The sequence below is a fragment of the Castanea sativa genome, chromosome 9, assembly GCF_040712315.1.
Source record: "Castanea sativa cultivar Marrone di Chiusa Pesio chromosome 9, ASM4071231v1".
Taxonomy (NCBI): domain Eukaryota; kingdom Viridiplantae; phylum Streptophyta; class Magnoliopsida; order Fagales; family Fagaceae; genus Castanea; species Castanea sativa.
Window position 1 is genome coordinate 5114432 of NC_134021.1, and position 19344 is coordinate 5133775.

At 35.0% G+C, this 19344-nt stretch overlaps 3 protein-coding genes across 10 annotated transcripts in view; 2 read left to right on the forward strand and 1 right to left on the reverse strand.

The window, feature by feature from the left end:
- Positions 1-461: 461 nt before the first annotated feature.
- LOC142611046 (isocitrate dehydrogenase [NAD] catalytic subunit 5, mitochondrial) lies at positions 462-17352 on the forward strand. Its single transcript, XM_075783058.1, has 8 exons — positions 462-467; positions 13714-13895; positions 14499-14819; positions 14905-15066; positions 15154-15228; positions 15408-15517; positions 15592-15664; positions 16652-17352. The coding sequence occupies exons 2-8, from the start codon at positions 13737-13739 to the stop codon at positions 16841-16843; spliced, it is 1092 nt and encodes a 363-aa protein (XP_075639173.1). The 5' UTR covers positions 462-467; positions 13714-13736; the 3' UTR covers positions 16844-17352.
- Positions 4647-8494, forward strand: LOC142611319 (phenylalanine ammonia-lyase-like). Its single transcript, XM_075783429.1, has 2 exons — positions 4647-5166; positions 6489-8494. The coding sequence occupies exons 1-2, from the start codon at positions 4766-4768 to the stop codon at positions 8236-8238; spliced, it is 2151 nt and encodes a 716-aa protein (XP_075639544.1). The 5' UTR covers positions 4647-4765; the 3' UTR covers positions 8239-8494.
- Positions 17353-17662: 310 nt separating the features above from the next.
- The window catches only part of LOC142611044 (uncharacterized), a 30924-nt gene continuing 29242 nt past the window's right edge, over positions 17663-19344 (reverse strand). For all 8 annotated transcript variants that reach the window (XM_075783051.1, XM_075783052.1, XM_075783054.1 and 5 more), the window contains 2 exons: positions 19045-19258; positions 17663-18258 (listed from right to left, as the gene is read on the reverse strand). In XM_075783051.1, the coding sequence (XP_075639166.1) occupies positions 17972-18258; positions 19045-19258 (501 nt within the window). In that variant the 3' untranslated portion in view covers positions 17663-17971. The remainder of the gene's footprint in view (positions 18259-19044; positions 19259-19344) is intronic.

Genomic DNA, 19344 nt, shown 5'->3' on the forward strand with positions numbered 1-19344 from the left:
TAAAACGTGGCTATAGGAAAAAAAAAACCCAGATGGGTTTCTTTCAGCGTAAACAAAAATGGAATATGCCATAGAATATTCTATGGCATATTCCAAAATGTTCCATAAAAATTTTAAAAAAAAAAAAAAAAACTAAACTAAACTAGCTGAATGACCGACTTCAGCGTAAACAAAAAAATGGAATATGCCATAGAATATTCTATGGCATATTCCAAAATGTTACCAAAAAAAAAAACTACTAAGTTGACTGACCAACTTCAGCGTAAAAAAAAAATAGAATATGCCATAGAATATTCTATGGCATATAGTAAGCTGTCCCAAAAAAAAAAAAAAAAAAGGTCTGAAGATTTCAAATTAAGAAATCTCAGACACTCCCTCTCGTCAAAAGCAAAAATGGCAGTTCTCTCAGTCATTCAAAAAAAAGCTCTCTCATTCCAAAATCTTACAACTCTCTCAATCTCTCTCTCATATGTGCATGTTGCCATTGATCTATGTTGCTGGAGATCCAAAAAGTGCTGACCCACACTGTTAATCCCTTTTTCCCACTGATGCTGTATGAATGGGTTTGTGAAAATATGAGGTTTTGTTCATTGTTCTTTGAGTTTTGTTCATTTTTGTTCCCTTTAACTTTGTTTCTCTTTGTAGTAGATTTGAAGGTTAAGTCTCTCTTTGGTATAGACTTGAAAATTTTAAATCAATGAAGCTAAAGTGCCTCAAAAAATTACCTCTGTTTGCTTTATTTTTCTCTAACCCATGGCCAAAAATTATTTTCTTTTGTTTAATTGTGCTTTGATTAATTTTGGGTTTGAGCATATGGACTCTTTTTGGACCTGTTTCTGTTATAGGGATTTTTGTATTTTTGAGCTTGTACTTTTGTTGAAAGAGATGTTCTGTTTGTGTTCTTGCATTGTTTTCTTGTATTTTAGAGCATGTTGTGTTTGTATTGTGGGCATGTTGTGTTTGATTAATTTTGAAATTTTCTGGGTTTTTGTCTGAATTTGAATTTGCTGGGTACGTATTGTGGTTTTGAATTTCTTAATTTAATTAAAATTAAAATTTTAAAGTTTGAAAGCATTAATTTTAAAAATTTTAATTTTAATTTTTTTTAAAAATTTTGATTACCGAAAATTAATTTTTGGTAATCAAATTTTTTTTTAAAAAAAAAATATAAGGGTCTATAGCCGCGTTTTTTAAATGCGGCTATAGGTTGAGGATTTATAGCCACGTTTAAAAAATGTGGCTAGAGTATGTGCTATAGCCACGTTTATAAAAACGTGGCCATTGGGCCGGTCCTATAGCTGCGTTTAAAAAAATGTGGCCATAGACCCCTCAGCCCTATAGTTTCGGATTTGAGGCCACAGTTGAAAATGCGGCCTAAAAAAACGTAGCTATAGGCTAAATTGGGCTATAGCCACGTTTTTCTAAGCTATAGCCGCGTTTTTAAAACGCGGCTATAGAACGTTTTTTTTGTAGTGTTTGAAAAAGAATTTCCTAGGCTAGCGCTTTACCCTTTCGTGGGCCTACACGATGCGAACAGTGATTAATCTCTGATTTGAAACTTTGAGGAACATTGTGGGAAACCAAAAAAAAATAAACATAATCTAATTTAATGGACATCCAAAAACACGTACGGAAAGAGTTTTCTACAAAATAATCAGACATAAGAGTAGAGATGGCCAAGACTGGAGGATATGCAGGTAACATAATATAATAAGTTATGGGGGAGAGAAACGAAAATAGTATAAGAATTTAAATTTAAAAAAAAAAAAAAACTTTTACAACTAACGTATATTAGACAACCAAATAATTATAATTACATCCTTTTTTTTCTTTTTCTTTTTCTTTTTCTTTTTTTCTTTTTTTAAACTTTCATTTATCATTTATGGCAATGATTAATAGGCTTTATTAATTTTCTCGAAACTTTCATTTATGGTTTTTTTTTAATACCAATTATGGTGCTATTTATGATGCACAACCTGCACTTTTGTTTTTTTGAAAACCACAACCTGCACATTTAATTCCTATCAAACAAAAACAAAAAAAAAAACTGCACATTTAATTCCTCTTAAAATTTCGATTTCTAAGAGTGATTTAAGGATATATTAAATATTCTATATTAAAGATGTATTTACATTTTTTTGACACATTACACGAGTTCATAAATATAATGTGTACAAACCATTGCTTGCCACGTGGCATTATTTGTCCAATTAATTTTAGATGAATAGCCACAAGTCAGATTATAGAAGAAGCAAACACACCAAACATATAGAAGAAGTTGTTAAAACTTGAATCGATTTCGTATTTTTTTTGTCGTGTATTGCATCGTAAGATACACAAATACCTAATAAAATTATTAAAAAAATTATAAATATACATATATATTTAACTAATGACCATTTAATCATTACTTATTTAATAATATTTAGCAAAATTAACTAAATAAATCAAATTCACATATGTTTATAACATACACACTCAAATTGATTAAACTCAGTTTTTTAAAAAAATTATTTGATTAAACTCAGATGTAATAATATGTTAACATCATGTTCATCATCTTGCAAAATTATTTATTCATTGACATGTTCTTCATCATCATCAACATTTACTATCTTTTTTACTGTTCTTTTATTCTAATAACTCTTTCTTGGCATTCTAGTTACTTAGACTTATAAAAATAATAACAAAATAAAAAATAATTATATTTTCATTTAATACATTATTCATAGAATAAAAAAAGAAATTTGCAAATATGAAAGCAATGTGTCAAGTGTGTAGTCTGCATTTTGTAGGAGAAAGAAAATAGGGGAAAAAAAACTCATGGACATATTATTTTATTGGACTCAATCAAGTAATCCAATGATTTTGTATTAAAAAAAAGTATAACAACTTATTTAAATCAAATAAAACCATATATCCACATGTCTATGTATTGTAGATATGTACAATTTAATGATACGATATGACTTATGTGATATGCACTTATGTATCAAACGATTCATGAGCACTTACGATATGTCTTTACAATATATAACTTTTAATTTGTACACAATATGAGACGCGGTACGTATCATATTGAACGATATTGACAACTATGATTAATAGTTTTAGATTTTTTTTTTGAAGACTTTCAACCTATGGCATCTGCTCTCTTTATCATCAGACCAAGATATCAATTGATTTTTAGTGTAGGCAGAGATTGAAATTCAGGTCTCTTATTTAACCATCAGAGATTTTACCAGTTGAGCTAACTGGAACCAACTATTATTAATAGTTTTAGATAGATTAGATTAAATTAGATTTTTTTTTTCTAACGAGCCTTTCTTTTTCTTTGAGTGATGATAGGGTATAATTAATTTAATAGACCGATGTGTCACTAATTGTAAAAGAGTAATTTAAATGTTTAATCATTTATTTTTTTTTGAGAAATGAACATACACACAAGTGAGAGAGAAAATAGTTATAACTTATGGCACAATTGCACACCATAAACTCCACTCGAATAAATTCTAATTTAAATGTTTATTTTAATTTTTGTTAAAGTGACTCACTAGCTCAAATTATATTTATTGTCACATCAAATTATAACATTTTATAGTAAAATTAGTAATAGTATGCAAGTCAATCACCTTAATATCGAATTTATTCCTTAATTTACGTCAGGTTATAAATGTGAATATTCTTCAATTAACGATTTAAAGAAAAAGTGATCTACTTTTATCCTATCCTTTATACAGAATATAATAAGAACCTTTTAACTGGCGAGTGAACCACGATCAATTTAGCATACAAGGTACTTTTATTTGTTGGGACTGAGGATCTATCAGAACCTAACTGAGAGTTCAATATTTTCAATCTCCACCAACCATTTCAGTTTAACCATTTTCTTTTTTGGTAAACAATTTAACCATTTTCATTACCATGGTCCAAAAGAAATCAAATAATAGAAAAAAAATTATTGCTTTTTTTTTTTTTTTTCTAAATGTCTCATTTTATATATATATATATATATATATTAAAAAGCCTTAAATCCCTACAAAGTAAGAATAGTAAAAAAGTAAATTTCATAAACCAACATATGGGCATGCATTAACTTTTCCCAATTCAATAATAAGATTGGTCTAATTTGGTAACCTGTCATGATTTATGTTATGGCGATGTTAACTACCAAATCATGTCTTAAACGAACGATTTTAGTTTTTTTTTAGAAAGTTTTAAACTATAACGTCCACTTCTAATGATAACTCCTTATTATTAAACCAAGACACCCTCAGAAACTTTACGAGTAATTTCAGTTGTTATAATTTGTCTTGTGTGTGGCTTGTGTGTAAAAGTATATGATGGGTGCAACAACTTTTACCCTTTCTATTAATACGAATCGACCCAACCTGGCCCTGTCAAATAAAGACTAAACATTCATCTAGTGGTGCCACGTTGCGAGTTCTCAACCGTGTGATAGATATAACAATCCTATGATCAAAATTAAGTTCCAATCAACCCCCGTGGGTCCCTCACTGAACCACCACCTTTGTCGTATTCCATTCCGTCAAGCTTACCTACCAAAAAAAACTATGCCACGATATTGAATAACAATTCAAACATGCCATGCCATGTTGCCATCTATATAAGCCTCACAAACCCTTCTTCACAAACCAGGAAATCCTCACAAACCTAAGCAAGATTTCCAATACTTCTCAAACTCAGTTTTTTTTCTTTGCCATTGTTTTTCTCTTTCAATTGGATCATTCATTCACCAATCACCATGGGAACCAATGTTAACAAAAGCAGTGGTGGTGATGAGGAGGGTCTTTGCATTAGTCGTCACGACTCGCTGAGTTGGGGTGTGGCTGCTGAGTCACTCAAAGGGTCTCATTTAGACGAGGTGAAGCGCATGGTGGCCGAGTTCAGGAAGCCATTGGTGAAGCTCGGAGGTGAGAACTTGACGATAGCACAGGTGGCTGCTATAGCCATGAGTGAGTCGTCACGAGGAGGAGTCGAGGTGGAGCTTTCCGAGTCAAAAAGGGCTGGCGTGAAGGCTAGCAGTGACTGGATCATGGAGAGCATGGCGTCTGGTAAAGATAGCTATGGTGTCACTACTGGGTTTGGTGCTACTGCGCATAGGCGAACCAAGCAAGGTGGAGCTCTTCAGATCGAGTTGATTAGGTGAGCAGCTATAACTTTTTATACACTATTTCTTTTGGTGGCTGAGTTGACTCGGCCGAGTTGAGTAGGTGCTGTATTTGTGAGTTGACACGGGAGAACGGTGGTGTCAGTAAAAGTAATTTCAAAAATATATATTTTTTATTATAGAATTTCTTCTTCTATATGAGGCTTTATTAATTGAATTAATTAATTACAAAATTACTATAAATAAAAATGTTATTTGTATATAAAAATATTATTATTAACTCAAAAATGCTTTTCTCAAAAAGAAAAAAAAAACTTAAAAATGCTAATTTAAGTATGAAAAATTGAAAATGTCAATGGAATATTTAAGAGTAATTGAAAATGTTAAAAATGGAAAATACAGTTGTATGAGAATTGAAAATAAAATAGCTTTTAAGACTAATTGAAAATAAAAATACTTATTTTTTAGTATGGTCTTGTTTTGTATCAAAAAAAAGTATGGGCTTGTTTAATGCTTAAAAGTAATGAATATAATAAACACTAATGGTCAACTTTTTGGGGGTACGGGTTGGGTGGAACGGATTGACTCACTCAGCCGCTTGAGTGACCGAGTCTGTACTTGTTAGAGTTCGACCAGCTGGGTTTGCCAACCATTTTTGGAAAAAAACACAAGTACACAGAGGGTTGAAAAATTAATTTGGGAAATTTCAAGGGACCAAGGTTTTATTATTATTTAAAAGTCATGAGACCAAGTTGATTAGGCTGTCCTAAAATGGTAAAAGAAGATAGGATTTTCACTTGGGTTGGTAGGAGAAGATAGGATTTTTGCTCGGGTTTATAGAACCGGTTAAGATAATGATACGTGACCAAAAATAGACACGTCATTATTTTACGGGTCTAGTGCATAAGAGTGCTAAACCCAATCTTTGGGTTTGGTTGTCACACGAGTCATAACAGATAGTTTTGATTCTTCTATTTTTTAAGTGTTTTCAAACACAAATATTATTCATCTAAATTTTCCTCTAATTTTTTTTACTAAAAGGATATAATTTCCTCCAATTTTAGAAGGATTTCTTCCACACCTTTATTAATTCCAATTACCCCTAAAATTTGAACTCATAATTATTTAATTTTTAAAATTTGATCTCACCTTCTTAGCCAACCTGAATATATTTTAAGTGCTAGAGACATTTGAAGAAAAGTGTTCTGTTTATTTTGTTTCATTAAAATCCATGTCATTTAATTTTAATAATCACCCCCATCTATTTTAATACCATAGTGAGTATTTTTTGTTTCAAAATATATGAAATGATCATTTTATCATGGCTAATCTAAAATGATGAATGTTGTTGCTGCAGATTTTTGAACGCTGGAATATTTGGCAATGGAACAGATACATGCCACACATTGTCTCACTCAGCAACAAGAGCAGCAATGCTAGTGAGGATCAACACCCTTCTCCAAGGCTACTCTGGCATTAGGTTTGAAGTCCTGGAGGCCATGGCCAAGCTCCTCAACCATAACATCACTCCTGTCTTGCCACTTCGCGGTACAATCAGTGCTTCCGGTGATCTTGTCCCTCTATCCTACATTGTTGGACTGCTAACCGGCCGCCCCAATTCTAAAGCCGTTGGACCCTCTGGTGAATCCCTTGATGCTGCTCAAGCCTTCCAACTAGCTGGTATCAATTCTGGGTTCTTTGAGTTACAACCAAAAGAAGGCGTTGCTCTTGTGAATAGCACAGCTGTTGGTTCTGGCTTGGCTTCTATGGTTCTTTTCGAGGCCAACCTTCTAACTCTTCTGTCAGAAATCTTATCAGCAATTTTCGCGGAAGTAATGCAAGGAAAGCCTGAATTTACCGACCATTTGACACACAAATTGAAGCACCATCCTGGCCAAATTGAAGCTGCAGCTATTATGGAACACATTTTAGATGGAAGTGCTTATGTGAAAGAATCTCAAAGGTTACATGAAATAGATCCCCTGCAGAAGCCTAAACAAGATCGCTATGCTCTCAGAACTTCTCCTCAATGGCTTGGCCCACAGATTGAAGTTATCAGATACTCAACCAAGTCGATTGAGAGGGAGATTAACTCAGTAAATGATAACCCTTTGATTGATGTTTCGAGGAACAAGACCTTGCTTGGTGGTAACTTCCAAGGGACCCCAATTGGTGTGTCGATGGACAACACACGTTTGGCCATTGCAGCCATAGGAAAACTCATGTTTGCACAATTTTCTGAGCTTGTCAATGATTATTACAACAATGGGTTGCCATCAAATCTTTATGCTAGTAGGGATCCAAGTTTGGATTATAGTTTCAAGGGGGCAGAAATTGCCATGGCGTCATATTGTTCCGAACTTCAATATCTGGCAAATCCAGTTACTACCCATGTCCAAAGTGCTGAGCAGCACAATCAAGATGTGAACTCATTGGGATTGATCTCTTCAAGGAAAACAGAAGAAGCTGTTGATATTTTGAAGCTCATGTCTTCCACATTTTTGATAGCACTATGCCAAGCTATTGATTTGAGGCATTTGGAGGAAAATTTGAAGACCGCTGTCAAGAATACTGTAAGCCAAGTGGCTAAAAGAGTTCTAACAACTAGTGTTAATGGAGAGCTTCACCCATCCAGATTCTATGAGAAGGATTTGCTCAACGTGGTTGATCGGGAACACGTATTTGCCTATGTTGATGACCCCTGTAGTGCTACCTATCCATTGATGCAAAAACTGAGGCAAGTACTTGTTGAACACGCATTGACAAATGGCAATATTGAGAAGAATGAAAGTACATCTATCTTCCAAAAGATTGTAGCTTTCGAGGAAGAAGTGAAGTCCGTCTTGCCAAAAGAGGTAGAGAGTGCAAGAGTTGCGTTTGAGAGTGGAAATCCAGCAATTGCAAACAGGATTAAGGAATGCAGATCATATCCATTATACAAGTTTGTGAGGGAAGAGTTAGGGACTGGATTGCTGACTGGGGAAAAGACCAGGTCTTCTGGTGAGGATTTTGACAAGGTGTTCACAGCTATGTCTCAGGGAAAGCTCATTGATCCTATGTTGGATTGCCTCAAGGAATGGAATGGTGCTCCTCTTCCAATCAACTAAACTATTTTGATATGTATGAATATTTTTTCTCTAATCCCCATGTTGTATCTCTTGCTAAGATATAATAATTGAAAAGGGCAAAAAGCCTTTGTTAGCTAAAAAAAGATTGTGATTTGAAAATTAGTCATGTGGACTGCATCAAATGCTGAAAGAATCCATTTACACTTTGATCAGTATCACAGCTTACTACTTTTTGGGGTCATTTAGGAATGGCCCTCTTATCAATATAGCAGTAGTAATAAAACATTTTCTTTCCCATTTTTGACTTCTTTTTAAATAGCACTGGAGGTCACTAAGGTTAAGCTGCAATATTGACTCAACCAAAATGAATTTTTGCTGACTTACTTGAAGTTGTGTTGAACTTAAAAACTTTGAAGCTAAGAGAGGTGAGCTCACTCACTCTTTCATGCCATGCTTGACATAACTGACAACATGACTGCAACCCATCATCCACATTGCCCAAATTTTATGCCATTTTCATTTTGAGACTGTATGTTATATAGCCACTTTCTAGTTTTGACACTACTGTACGACTCCAACCTGATTATTAATCCTTTGTTATTGACCAATTTGACTCTCCTTGGAAGAATTGGTCTTTTATGAAATTTTGTACAATTATACCCATTTGATTTGTATAAAGAATTTGGGCTAATCATAACTTCATGGAAGATAATAGCTATGTTGCTGGGCTTCAATCAAATGTGGTCTACAAGATGAAATTAGTAGCATTACCATTATTACTCAGTTGAAAAACCTGCATTGATTGATGATAGGATATCAACTCCTTGACATATCATTGTTCTTTAAATTTCTAGTTGCTACACAGCATATAGAAATAGAATTCTCATGTATTTATATGGAGAAGCCAGTTATTAATGTAAAAATTGTACATATTTTAGCTAGACTTGCTGTTGAACGACAAAGGACAGTGGTCTAGTGGTCAAGGGACACATTTCCATGTAGTTTGGAAATGAAGGTCCTAAGGTCGAATCTTTGGGCGGCGCTTGAAAAACAAAACCATGTCCCCGGACCCCTTGGCCACTAGTCTCGTGGAGTTGGGGTACCCCCCCCCCCCCCCGGCGGCTTATTCTCCATCTATTTAATGTTTTTTCTTCTTTTTTCTTTTTTGGCACCAAATCATAAAAAAAATTTAAAAATAAAATAAAATACTAAGAGTCCATTTCGAAATGACTTAGTGCCCTTTTTTTGCACTTTCCTTTGGCAAAAAGCGCTTTTTGAAACCAAATAAATAATATATGCATTTGGTAAGATTTTAAAAACTACTTTTTCCAAAAAATTACGTTTTGAAATGTGAAGGAACTTCACTTAAACACAAGACAGCTCTTTAAAATCTTTTGCAAAAGCTAATGCGCGTTCATAAATATTATCGTTGGAGGCTATTTTTAATTACCAAATTACCCAAACATTTTATTGAAAACCCAATTTTATCTTTTGATAATTTAAAGGATAACACCTCTCTGGAGTTCACCTCATGCCAAATTCATCTTATCTCATCTTCAGAACAAGTCTCTCCGTGCTGCTACACAATCCTCTATGTGCTGCTGTAGGTAAAAGTCTCTCTTGTCTCATCCGTCGACGATCTTCTTCCTCTTCTTCTTATTTAGAGCATCCAAATTGGTGAAGTCATAAATTTAGCAATATAGCTCTACAAAAGCTATTTTATCTATCTTACCTTTTCACTTTACAAAACACCAAACATCAGTGATTTTATTTTAACTTTCAACACAATAAAATAATATAAACAACACAATAAAATAATATATCTACTACAATAAAATAGAATAGTGACTACAAAGCAGTGTGAACACATGAATAAAATAATATATTTAATATAAAGCAGTGTGAACACACAATTTTATTTTTTTATTTTTTTTACCTATGAGGTACAATGCACAGCCAAAGTGGTTATGCACTGTAGCTGTGAAGCCAAATTATTTGGCTTTGGCTCCACCGATGTAGTCATAAATTTGTATTTGGTGGTGCTAAAAATAGCAATATAGTTTTTTAGCACCACCAATACTAACAGGACTAGCATTTGGGGATGCAAACCAAAAAAAAAAAAAAAACTTATTTTGCATCCTCAAATACTATTTTATCTATCTTACCAACTCATTTTACAACTTACTCTACGTCCTAGTTTTTTTTTTTACATAATATCCAATAAAATAATATAAAATACCTAATAAAATAATAAAAAGAATTCTTTTTTTCTCTCTATTTTCTCCCACTATCTTTGTCTTTTCACACATAACTACTAGATTAAAATTTTTTTTTTTTCTTTACAACCTATGAATACTAAGGTTGTATATATGCAACCTTACTATTTATGGGTTGCAAATTTTTTTAAGTATACAAACCCGGATGTAGTGGGTTTTCGTTGTCTAAGGTTGTAAAATAAACACCCCCCAATGCTAGTACTCTAATGCTCTTAGTTGAAATTGAAATTTTTTTGTTAAAAGTACTGTAGATAAAGTCAAAAATTAGTTGAAATAGTACAGTGGGACTCAAGAATAGTACCTGTAGGGACATTGGGCCCAGTAATTTACAAAGGATGGCCCAACAAAGTCTCTTGGGCTAAAAACTCAATCTGAGGACATCAAATGATCTAGGAGTACGTGAATGTACCTCATAAAGAAAATGCTAGGTAAAGATGTGATAATGAGTGAACAATTTTGTCCGAGGAAGAGGTTTGTCCGAGGATATTAAAGCCGAGGTCATAGGAAGAGAGGTTTAATATCCCCAGGTTATGTTATAAAAAATCCTATGGCCACGGGAAGACATGGTACACGTGGAGGACAATAGAAAGAACGGTGGAATATCTAAGGTAAAGCTGCTACCACCGCCCACACATTAAAAACTCTGCAATTGATATACTGACTGCATTAATGGAGAAATAGGACCTAAGCATGAGGTTTGGGACTTGGTCCTTGACCCTAAAGGACTTCGGGGAAATTTGATGGGACAAGTATCTAAGGCCAGCATTACAACCATGAGGTGGAAGATGATAAGGAGAAGAAGAGGAAGTATAAATAAGAGGAAAGACCTTCGGAAGAAGGGAGGCTTTTTTCTTGAGAAAGAAGAAAGAATAGCATATGATAATCTAACGATTTATAATTGTAATCAACCTTGAGGAGCAATACTATAAACTATCCTCGGATTGTGTCCGAGGAAGAGCTTTCATTCATATTCTTATAGTTAACTCCTTGTTTGTGCCATTGGGCCGGAGACCCGTTCTTTCTTTGTTGTTTGAACCACCCTCAAAATCTAGATTTCAAGCCCACTCTCTACAAATTTATTGTAAAAGGCCTTTCAAGCCCATTCCCTTTTAATTGTGGATTGAAGGTTCGACTTGTGTCCTTACAGTACCAAAAAGCGCAATGAAACCCATGAATAGTACCAAAAATAAGCTAAATAGTAAAAAAAACTGCATTTTTCAAGCAATGCCAAACGCAACCTAAGACTCCTGAACTTTTAATTGTTGTAGAAAAATTCCTTCCTTTTTTTTTGTTTTTAAAATTTTCTTTTAATGATTTGGTAAAAAAAAGGAAAATTATATTTTACCCCATAAACTATGAGAATGAATTGCACACTAATAATTTAGGAAGTAATGGTATTCACCAAACCGCTCAAACTGTACGACTGCACCCAAATTGACCAAAATCGCTTGCAAAATGAAGTAACCACACCACACCACACCGCAAGTGGTAATAAACCGCACCGCATTGTGTGGTGTGGGATAGGGTTTTATGATAAGAAAATTGCGAAAAATCGCACCGCACCCCACCGCACCTACATATATTTATTTATCTTATATTAATATACACAATAATTTGATATTATATAAAAAAAAACTCAAATATGTGGTTAGGTATGGCAATGGGCGGGGCGGGGCCAAAGGATGGGATCTTCGCCCCCGCCCCGTATAGATTTTTCTTGCCCCATCCCCGCCTCGCCCCGCATGACGGGGAAAATTTCTTGCCCCATTCTCGCCCCTTAAGGCCTCGTGAAGACCCGCGAAACCCCGCTTTACACCGTAAAACTTTATTTCTTGTTAATTTTTCCTATAATTATTACCATTTTTTCAAATAAAATGACATGTTTCAATATTAAAAATATACTTAAAATTATAAATAAATTTATCCTATCAAATCAAACTAATTTTTAGCAAAAACTAAATAATATTATCTAAATGTTTAACAAGACAATGTCACAACAAAAATCTCATAGTATGACCCAAAAATCTCATATTATGTTAATGATGAAAAGTAAGTTGAGAAAGACATATGAATCATGAATGAAAAAACAAAAAAAAAGAGTTAAAATTGGTACCTTATTTCCAACTTTGCTTGAGAGAAAAGAGAGGTAGAACCACGTTAGGTAGAATAAAATAAGCTGATGATATTTTTGTTTAAATAGTAGGATTTTAGAGTATGAAAAAATTACAACTTAATCCTTATTAACGCAGGGTGGATCTAAAAAGTGTAAACCTATCCCTGCCCGCCCCGCCCCGTGGTGCAGGTCTAAAATCTCGCCCCATCCCCGCCCCATCACCTTTGCGGGGCGGGGAAAACCCGCACGGGGCGAAACTGGGAGAGACGGGTCAAGCGGGGTAGGGAAAAATTGTCATCCCTAAATGTGGTCAGCCTAGTGTTAGTGCATTCTAGTTTCATGTTAATATGACTTCATTTTAGTTAAAACAAAATCAAAAGTTCAAAACATCATTCAATTCTCCATCTAACACTCACAAAATCAAAAGTTTAATATATATATATATATATATATATATATATATATATATATATTTTAAATTACTATCATATTGTCATGATTATTAATAGTAAATTAAAAATTGCCCATGACATCTTAAAAAAATAAACCAACTCAAAATCGACCAAATCGCACCTCGTACACTGCACCGCACTATATATTTGACCTCAAAATTAAGGTACGATGCAGTTATAGTTTTGACCAAACTACATTATAAAGTGTAGTGCTTAAAATAACCCAAAATCGCATTGAAGCGTATTGCAAACTCCCTATCGTGAGTAAGTAAGTCATAGTTTAAGCCTTTAGGGATAAAATGTAATTATCAAAATAGACTGAGAATAATTAGTGGGTCTATTTGCTAAAGAGTAAAGAGAGTGTTATTCACTGAGACTCACCGATCACAAACAGTGATTAATTTCTGGTTAATAGTTTTGAAGATAACCGATGGGAGACCAAAAAAACAAAGTGTGTTTACTTCAGTGCGTTTCATCGTAATATTTATGTCAAAAAACAGAAAGAAGAAGCAAAAAGACAGTGAGTACCCTTGAAGATAGAGGTGGCGCACTCTGATTGAACGGGCCTAAAACTTTTCAACTATTTTGAACCAAAGATTATTATAACCTACTTTATAGTCTACTCTTTCTCTCTCTCTCTCTCTCTCGAACATTTTGCGAATCTCTCTCTCTTTCTGTGAAATCAAAAATTCGATCATGGCTTCCCACCTCCTTCGTCGCGCTCTCGGAAGCTACTCAAACCCTAGCACAGCCTTCGTAGCCGCTAGGGCTTTCTCCTCCTCCGCCACCACTATCCGCGCCACTCTCTTCCCCGGCGACGGTATCGGCCCCGAGATCGCCGAGTCTGTCAAACAGGTAGGTCCACCTCTCTCTCTCTCTCTCTCTCTCTCTCTCCAATTCTTTGCGTTCTCCATGAAAATCGATACAGAATTATGTTTTTTAATATATTAGTTTGAGTATTATTGGTTTTCTAAAAGTCAATCTAGGTATATGACTCGATCTGCGCCTATGAATTTCTATAATTAATTGCTTTTTTTGGTTTTGATAGGGCAAAAAGGCTGAAGCTTTATGATGTATTTGATAAGTGTTAGTTAAGAAAAAAAAAAAAGGGTTTTTGAAGGGGTTTTAGTGTCATTTTTGTGAGTTGTACGTTAATTCGCATAATTGGACTGTGTTTTTGGATTTAGGTACTGTAGAAGAAATTTAATGGTTTTGGGACCAAATATACATGGTGAAAAATGATGTGTATGGAGTCATTTGCTGTTTCTATAATGTCCTAATTGAAGTAAAACCATGAATAATGTGTGTTCGCGTGCGCCAAGAGCGTTATAGCTTCCAACAGAGACGTATTGGGTTCAAATCTCCCACCCCCCAACTATTGAATTATAACCAAAAAAAAAAATGTGCATTTGCTTGCATGTCTGAGTGTTCGAGTCTCTGTGATTTAAACTTATGCAGGTATTTAGAGAAGCTGATGTTCCAATTGAATGGGAAGAACACTATGTTGGGGACCAAATAGATCCTAGGACCCAAAGTTTCCTAACATGGGAAAGTTTAGAATCAGTTCGGCGAAATGGGGTTGGGTTGAAAGGACCAATGGCCACGCCAATTGGAAAAGGTCATCGATCTTTGAACCTTACTCTGAGGAAAGAACTTAACTTATATGCCAATGTTCGGCCTTGCTACAGCCTTCCTGGCTATAAGACACGGTATGATGATGTAAATCTTATCACTATTCGTGAAAACACAGAAGGGGAGTACAGTGGACTTGAACATCAAGTAAGTGTGTTTTTGACATATGGTGATGAATGTTGGCAATGTTAAATGTGCGTGAATCTGAACTTTTTCCTTCTTTTGATGCTAGGTGGTCAGAGGAGTGGTTGAAAGCCTCAAGATCATTACTCGTCAGGCCAGTTTGAGGGTGGCTGAATATGCTTTCCACTATGCCAAGACCCATGGAAGAGAGAGAGTCTCTGCAATACACAAAGCAAACATTATGCAGAAAACTGATGGTCTTTTCCTAAAGGTCTTAGTAGTAGATGCATAGATTATAGATTCTTGATTATTTAACCAAGTAATGACATATTAACTTCGCTTTTTACTTCACTTTCAGTGCTGTCGTGAAGTTGCAGAGAAGTACCCTGAGATAAAATATGAGGAAGTTGTCATTGACAATTGCTGTATGATGGTATAGACAAGTTTCTCTCTGAGTGTCAATGAATTTGATGTGTGTGCATATAGATTTCCTTTATAGCAATATCATATTTTGATAAATAATATCATTTTAAGACATTGTGTGAACTACACATTTTCCCTTTAAATTTTTAGGTAAGCATTAACACTTTTTTCTTGTTTGGCCATGCACAGCTTGTGAAAAATCCGGCACTTTTTGATGTATTGGTGATGCCTAATCTCTATGGTGATATTATCAGTGATCTTTGTGCTGGGTTGATTGGGGGATTGGGCTTAACACCAAGGTATGTATGTATTCATAGACATCTCCAATAATATATGACTTGACCATCTGACATTATATGACTTCATTTTTCAGCTGCAATATTGGTGAGGGAGGAATTGCCCTTGCTGAAGCTGTACATGGTTCAGCACCTGATATTGCTGGAAAGGTTAGACCTCAAATTGAATTTATGATTTCCACTCTCGTGAATTTACCCTGGTTCCTTGGCACGTAATCATGCAATATGCATTTGTAAACCTTTTTTTCCCTGATCATGCTAGATCGTCCCCTTTCTCCCATCGCTGTAAACATATATTTTGTTGAAGGTTTTGGTTAGAGCGTTAGCATGAATATGAAACAAATTCTTATTGCTATTGCTAATTCAAAAAAGGAATTTCCTTTTTCTTTTCTGAGGCTCAAAATTTGTTTTAACATTTTGAGTTCATCCTGTTTTACTAGTACAAACATGCTTAGCTTTCCTGGATCCTGATAAACATAGTATTTCACAAGTTAAAAATAAAAACAAAGGAAGGAACCAAAAAAGAAGAAGAAACCCTTCTTTAGCAATGTGGCTGATATATGAGTCAAATGGTCAAAGAAGAGATAGATGGTTAGAATCATTTATCAGTAGGGGTAAAAAGAGATTGGAATCTTTGAAATGATTAGAGTTCAGGATGATTTGGGCGAGAGAAGAGAAGTGGTGGTAGAATTGTCAACTTTGATGAGCATTTTCTTGGTTACCTAGGATGGTTAGACTTGGGGTTGTTTTAAGGTAAACCCCTTGAATACTGTTGTTTTCATGCAAGACCATCAGGTAGTGAGATGCTGTTATGCTTTAGGTATTGCATTGTTAGATAGTTTAGGCAAGCTCTGTAATTGAGGTTTTGACCTAGTTCTTTTTTCGTAGTATACCTAGAGCATTAGTCAAGAATTAATGACTAAGGCCAAAAGAGGGTGGTTTATAAGATGATTATAGGCTCCTACTTTGTTGCAACTTGCTACTTTTGTTAATTACCTACCTTTGGTTATGTTCTTCCTTTTTGTGTTTGCTTTAAAGAATTCCTCATCATTTTACACTTGTAACCCTGTGTTTCTTTAAGCATAACCTCCTATGAGATAAAGTGTAGTCATATTTGTTGTGGTTAAATTTATGTAGAATTTGGCGAATCCAACTGCTTTGCTGTTGAGTTCTGTAACAATGCTGCGCCATTTGGAGCTCCATGACAAAGCCAATCGTATCCAAGATGCTATTCTCAACACAATTGCAGAGGGGAAGTACCGGACTGCTGACCTTGGTGGCTCTTCATCCACAAGTGATTTTACTAGGGCAATTTGTGATCATCTTTGAAGAGTTTCAGTATAGAATTTGAATTTTGCATTGGAGTTGACAACAAATTATTTGTTATGATGTTCCCAACGGAGTCATATTCAGAACATTTCTCTAGCTCTTTTCTAATGGGAATAAGACCACATCATCTTGATATCTTGATGCTTAGAAGAGGTCCATTTTCGTACTATACAGCCGTGGACAAGTTGTGAAGGGCATCCATGGAGAGTTGAATATGGCATGATTTTATGTATAAACCAGCGTACCTGCTGTCTCAGATATAACATACATACGACTCTGTTCACGGGGCTCTCTTTCAGACTCCCTTGTGCTTTTCTCCTGGTGGTTTGGTATTCTTTGTCAATGCAACACGAAATAATAGCATCATGGTGTGGTGTTTTTCCTCCTGTCTTGATTACCTGTCTGTGGGCTTGGACGGGTTTCTTTACGATGTATGGTGCACTCACACTTTCACAGTGACATTAAGTTCAGTTAATTTCTGTTACTAATTATATAAGATATATGCGGTACATTGGTTTCACATTATTGTTGCTCAGTTTTCAGCAAAATACTGCCACTCTGTACAGAGTTTATTTGATTCAGAAATGACGATAACCTGGGCTTCCAAAAAGGTGCTATGTAGCTGTTCACCTCGGCCTGCTGTACTTGTCAGTACATGGCCATCCCAAAAAACAACTGTGTTGGTTTGTATAGCTTCTTTTTATTGGCATATTTTTGCTTAAATAATAAGCTGAGAAAAAAAAATCAGGTATACCAATAAAATGCTTTTAAAAAATGCATATAAGCTAGATAAGGGGAGGGGAGAGGAGGGAAAGCCAAACCAAACAAGCAAATTTGCCGTGTAAAAAACGTTGACTGTATACTATAAATGATTAGTGAATCAATAATTCAATACCGTCATTGCTACTAACAGTGATGTACATCCAAAACACTGAATTCAAAATTATACAAGAATTAGGCCAGTCTGCACCAAAGCTAGCAGTCAAAAAACCCTAACAGAGCCAGAGCTGATTAAGAAGCCATGGGTAAACTATGTATCAGTGCAAAACTTCGAAATTTCTACAATTTCGGTATGCTTCGGTGTTGCAGTGTCAGCCTAAATGATGTTGCAAGATTATTACTGGGTGATCACAGATAGGGCATCCCACTGTATTGGGTTGAGAAATGGGCTGTTGGCATGGATGGGGGAACTAAGGCTTGAAGGTGTGGGCCAGGGGCACGTAATTCACAGCCATTTTGCAGGTTCCCAGCGAATTGGTTCATGGCGTTAAAAAGTGGATTAATGGGAGTGGTAATTACAGGTGGAATGTTCACTGGGGGGTTGGCCCAACATTGTTGGAGTATTGGAGCAGTCATCTGAGCAGGTTGCAGACTTGATAGCTGACTCCACTGATTCATGAGACTAGATAATGCAGCTGCAAGATAAAGAAATGTCAGAAGCTACATGGCTTGAAGAGCAATATAACGCGAGAACACTATGCCTTATTTCTGAGTTGGGGGGGTTTATAGAATACAAATGCCTTTGCATCTTTGTTATAGCTGCATAAACTTTATATTTATGAAAGCACCCAGTTAACTAGATATATGAAGGTAGATCTAGTCCCTACATGAACAAGTTACAGCAAAACTGCATCCATCCCAAAGATGGGTAGGTCAAAAGTTTTGGTGCATGCTTCAATTAACAGTAACATAAATCATGATTTCACATGATAAGTTTGAATTTAAACTTTCCAACAGAGAAAAAACAGATAAAATAAGGAACGAAATAATACAAAAAAGATCGTTCATAAAACAAAGTGGACTTAAAAAAAGAAAAAAAAAAATTTAAGGACTACTAGCTGGATAACACAATAATGATGGTTGAAAACAAGTGAATAAGACAGTTGTGTAGATTAACTCTAAAAGATACCAGTTTTTAATTGTTGTGTGAAGCGTAAGATGGAGACTTAGATTGGCAACAAACTGTGTCCAAGTCCAACTTAGTTTGGCTCCATTCGTATGGTCTTCTTGTTGATTTAGAAAATCTAATATTAAAAAGGAACCTGATAAATATGAACTTTGCCAAGAACAATTAGGATTGTTCGGTTCCTGAGTATGGCTAAGCTGACTTTTCAGCATAAATCCCTGTAATGAACAAATTACTCCTATATATATGTGCGTGTTTGTGTATTATAAAATGTTGTATTAAAGAAGTTCTATACCTTGATCTCTATGTAGTGACCCAGTTGACGTAGGAAATTGTTGCTTTAGTGTTAAAGCATCTGCCAATAACTTATTTAGATAAACCTTGCCGTGAAATGTCTCAAGATCCCTCTGCACTTGCATCAATGTTGTCTCGGCATCCTGACGTAACAAATCATACTTCTTATGTATCTCTTCAATCTCTCTTTCACATTCAGATTTCAGCTGCAATATCTGCTCAAAATGAAAAATCATATTCAATTAAACAAGAAATGCCCCAAGGGCTAATAATCCCTAGAAGGTATTAATCAAGAAATCAA

What these genes read in the sequence shown, in the direction of transcription:
- LOC142611319 (XM_075783429.1), top strand. Translation starts at nt 4,766, where the DNA reads ATGGGAACCAATGTTAACAAAAGCAGTGGTGGTGATGAGGAGGGTCTT. An exon ending in CTTCAGATCGAGTTGATTAG is followed by an intron (nt 5,167 to 6,488) that starts GTGAGCAGCTAT and finishes TTGTTGCTGCAG; the next exon opens with ATTTTTGAACGCTGGAATAT.
- LOC142611046 (XM_075783058.1), top strand. Translation starts at nt 13,737, where the DNA reads ATGGCTTCCCACCTCCTTCGTCGCGCTCTCGGAAGCTACTCAAACCCT. An exon ending in CTGATGGTCTTTTCCTAAAG is followed by an intron (nt 15,067 to 15,153) that starts GTCTTAGTAGTA and finishes CTTCACTTTCAG; the next exon opens with TGCTGTCGTGAAGTTGCAGA. An exon ending in GGATTGGGCTTAACACCAAG is followed by an intron (nt 15,518 to 15,591) that starts GTATGTATGTAT and finishes TTCATTTTTCAG; the next exon opens with CTGCAATATTGGTGAGGGAG.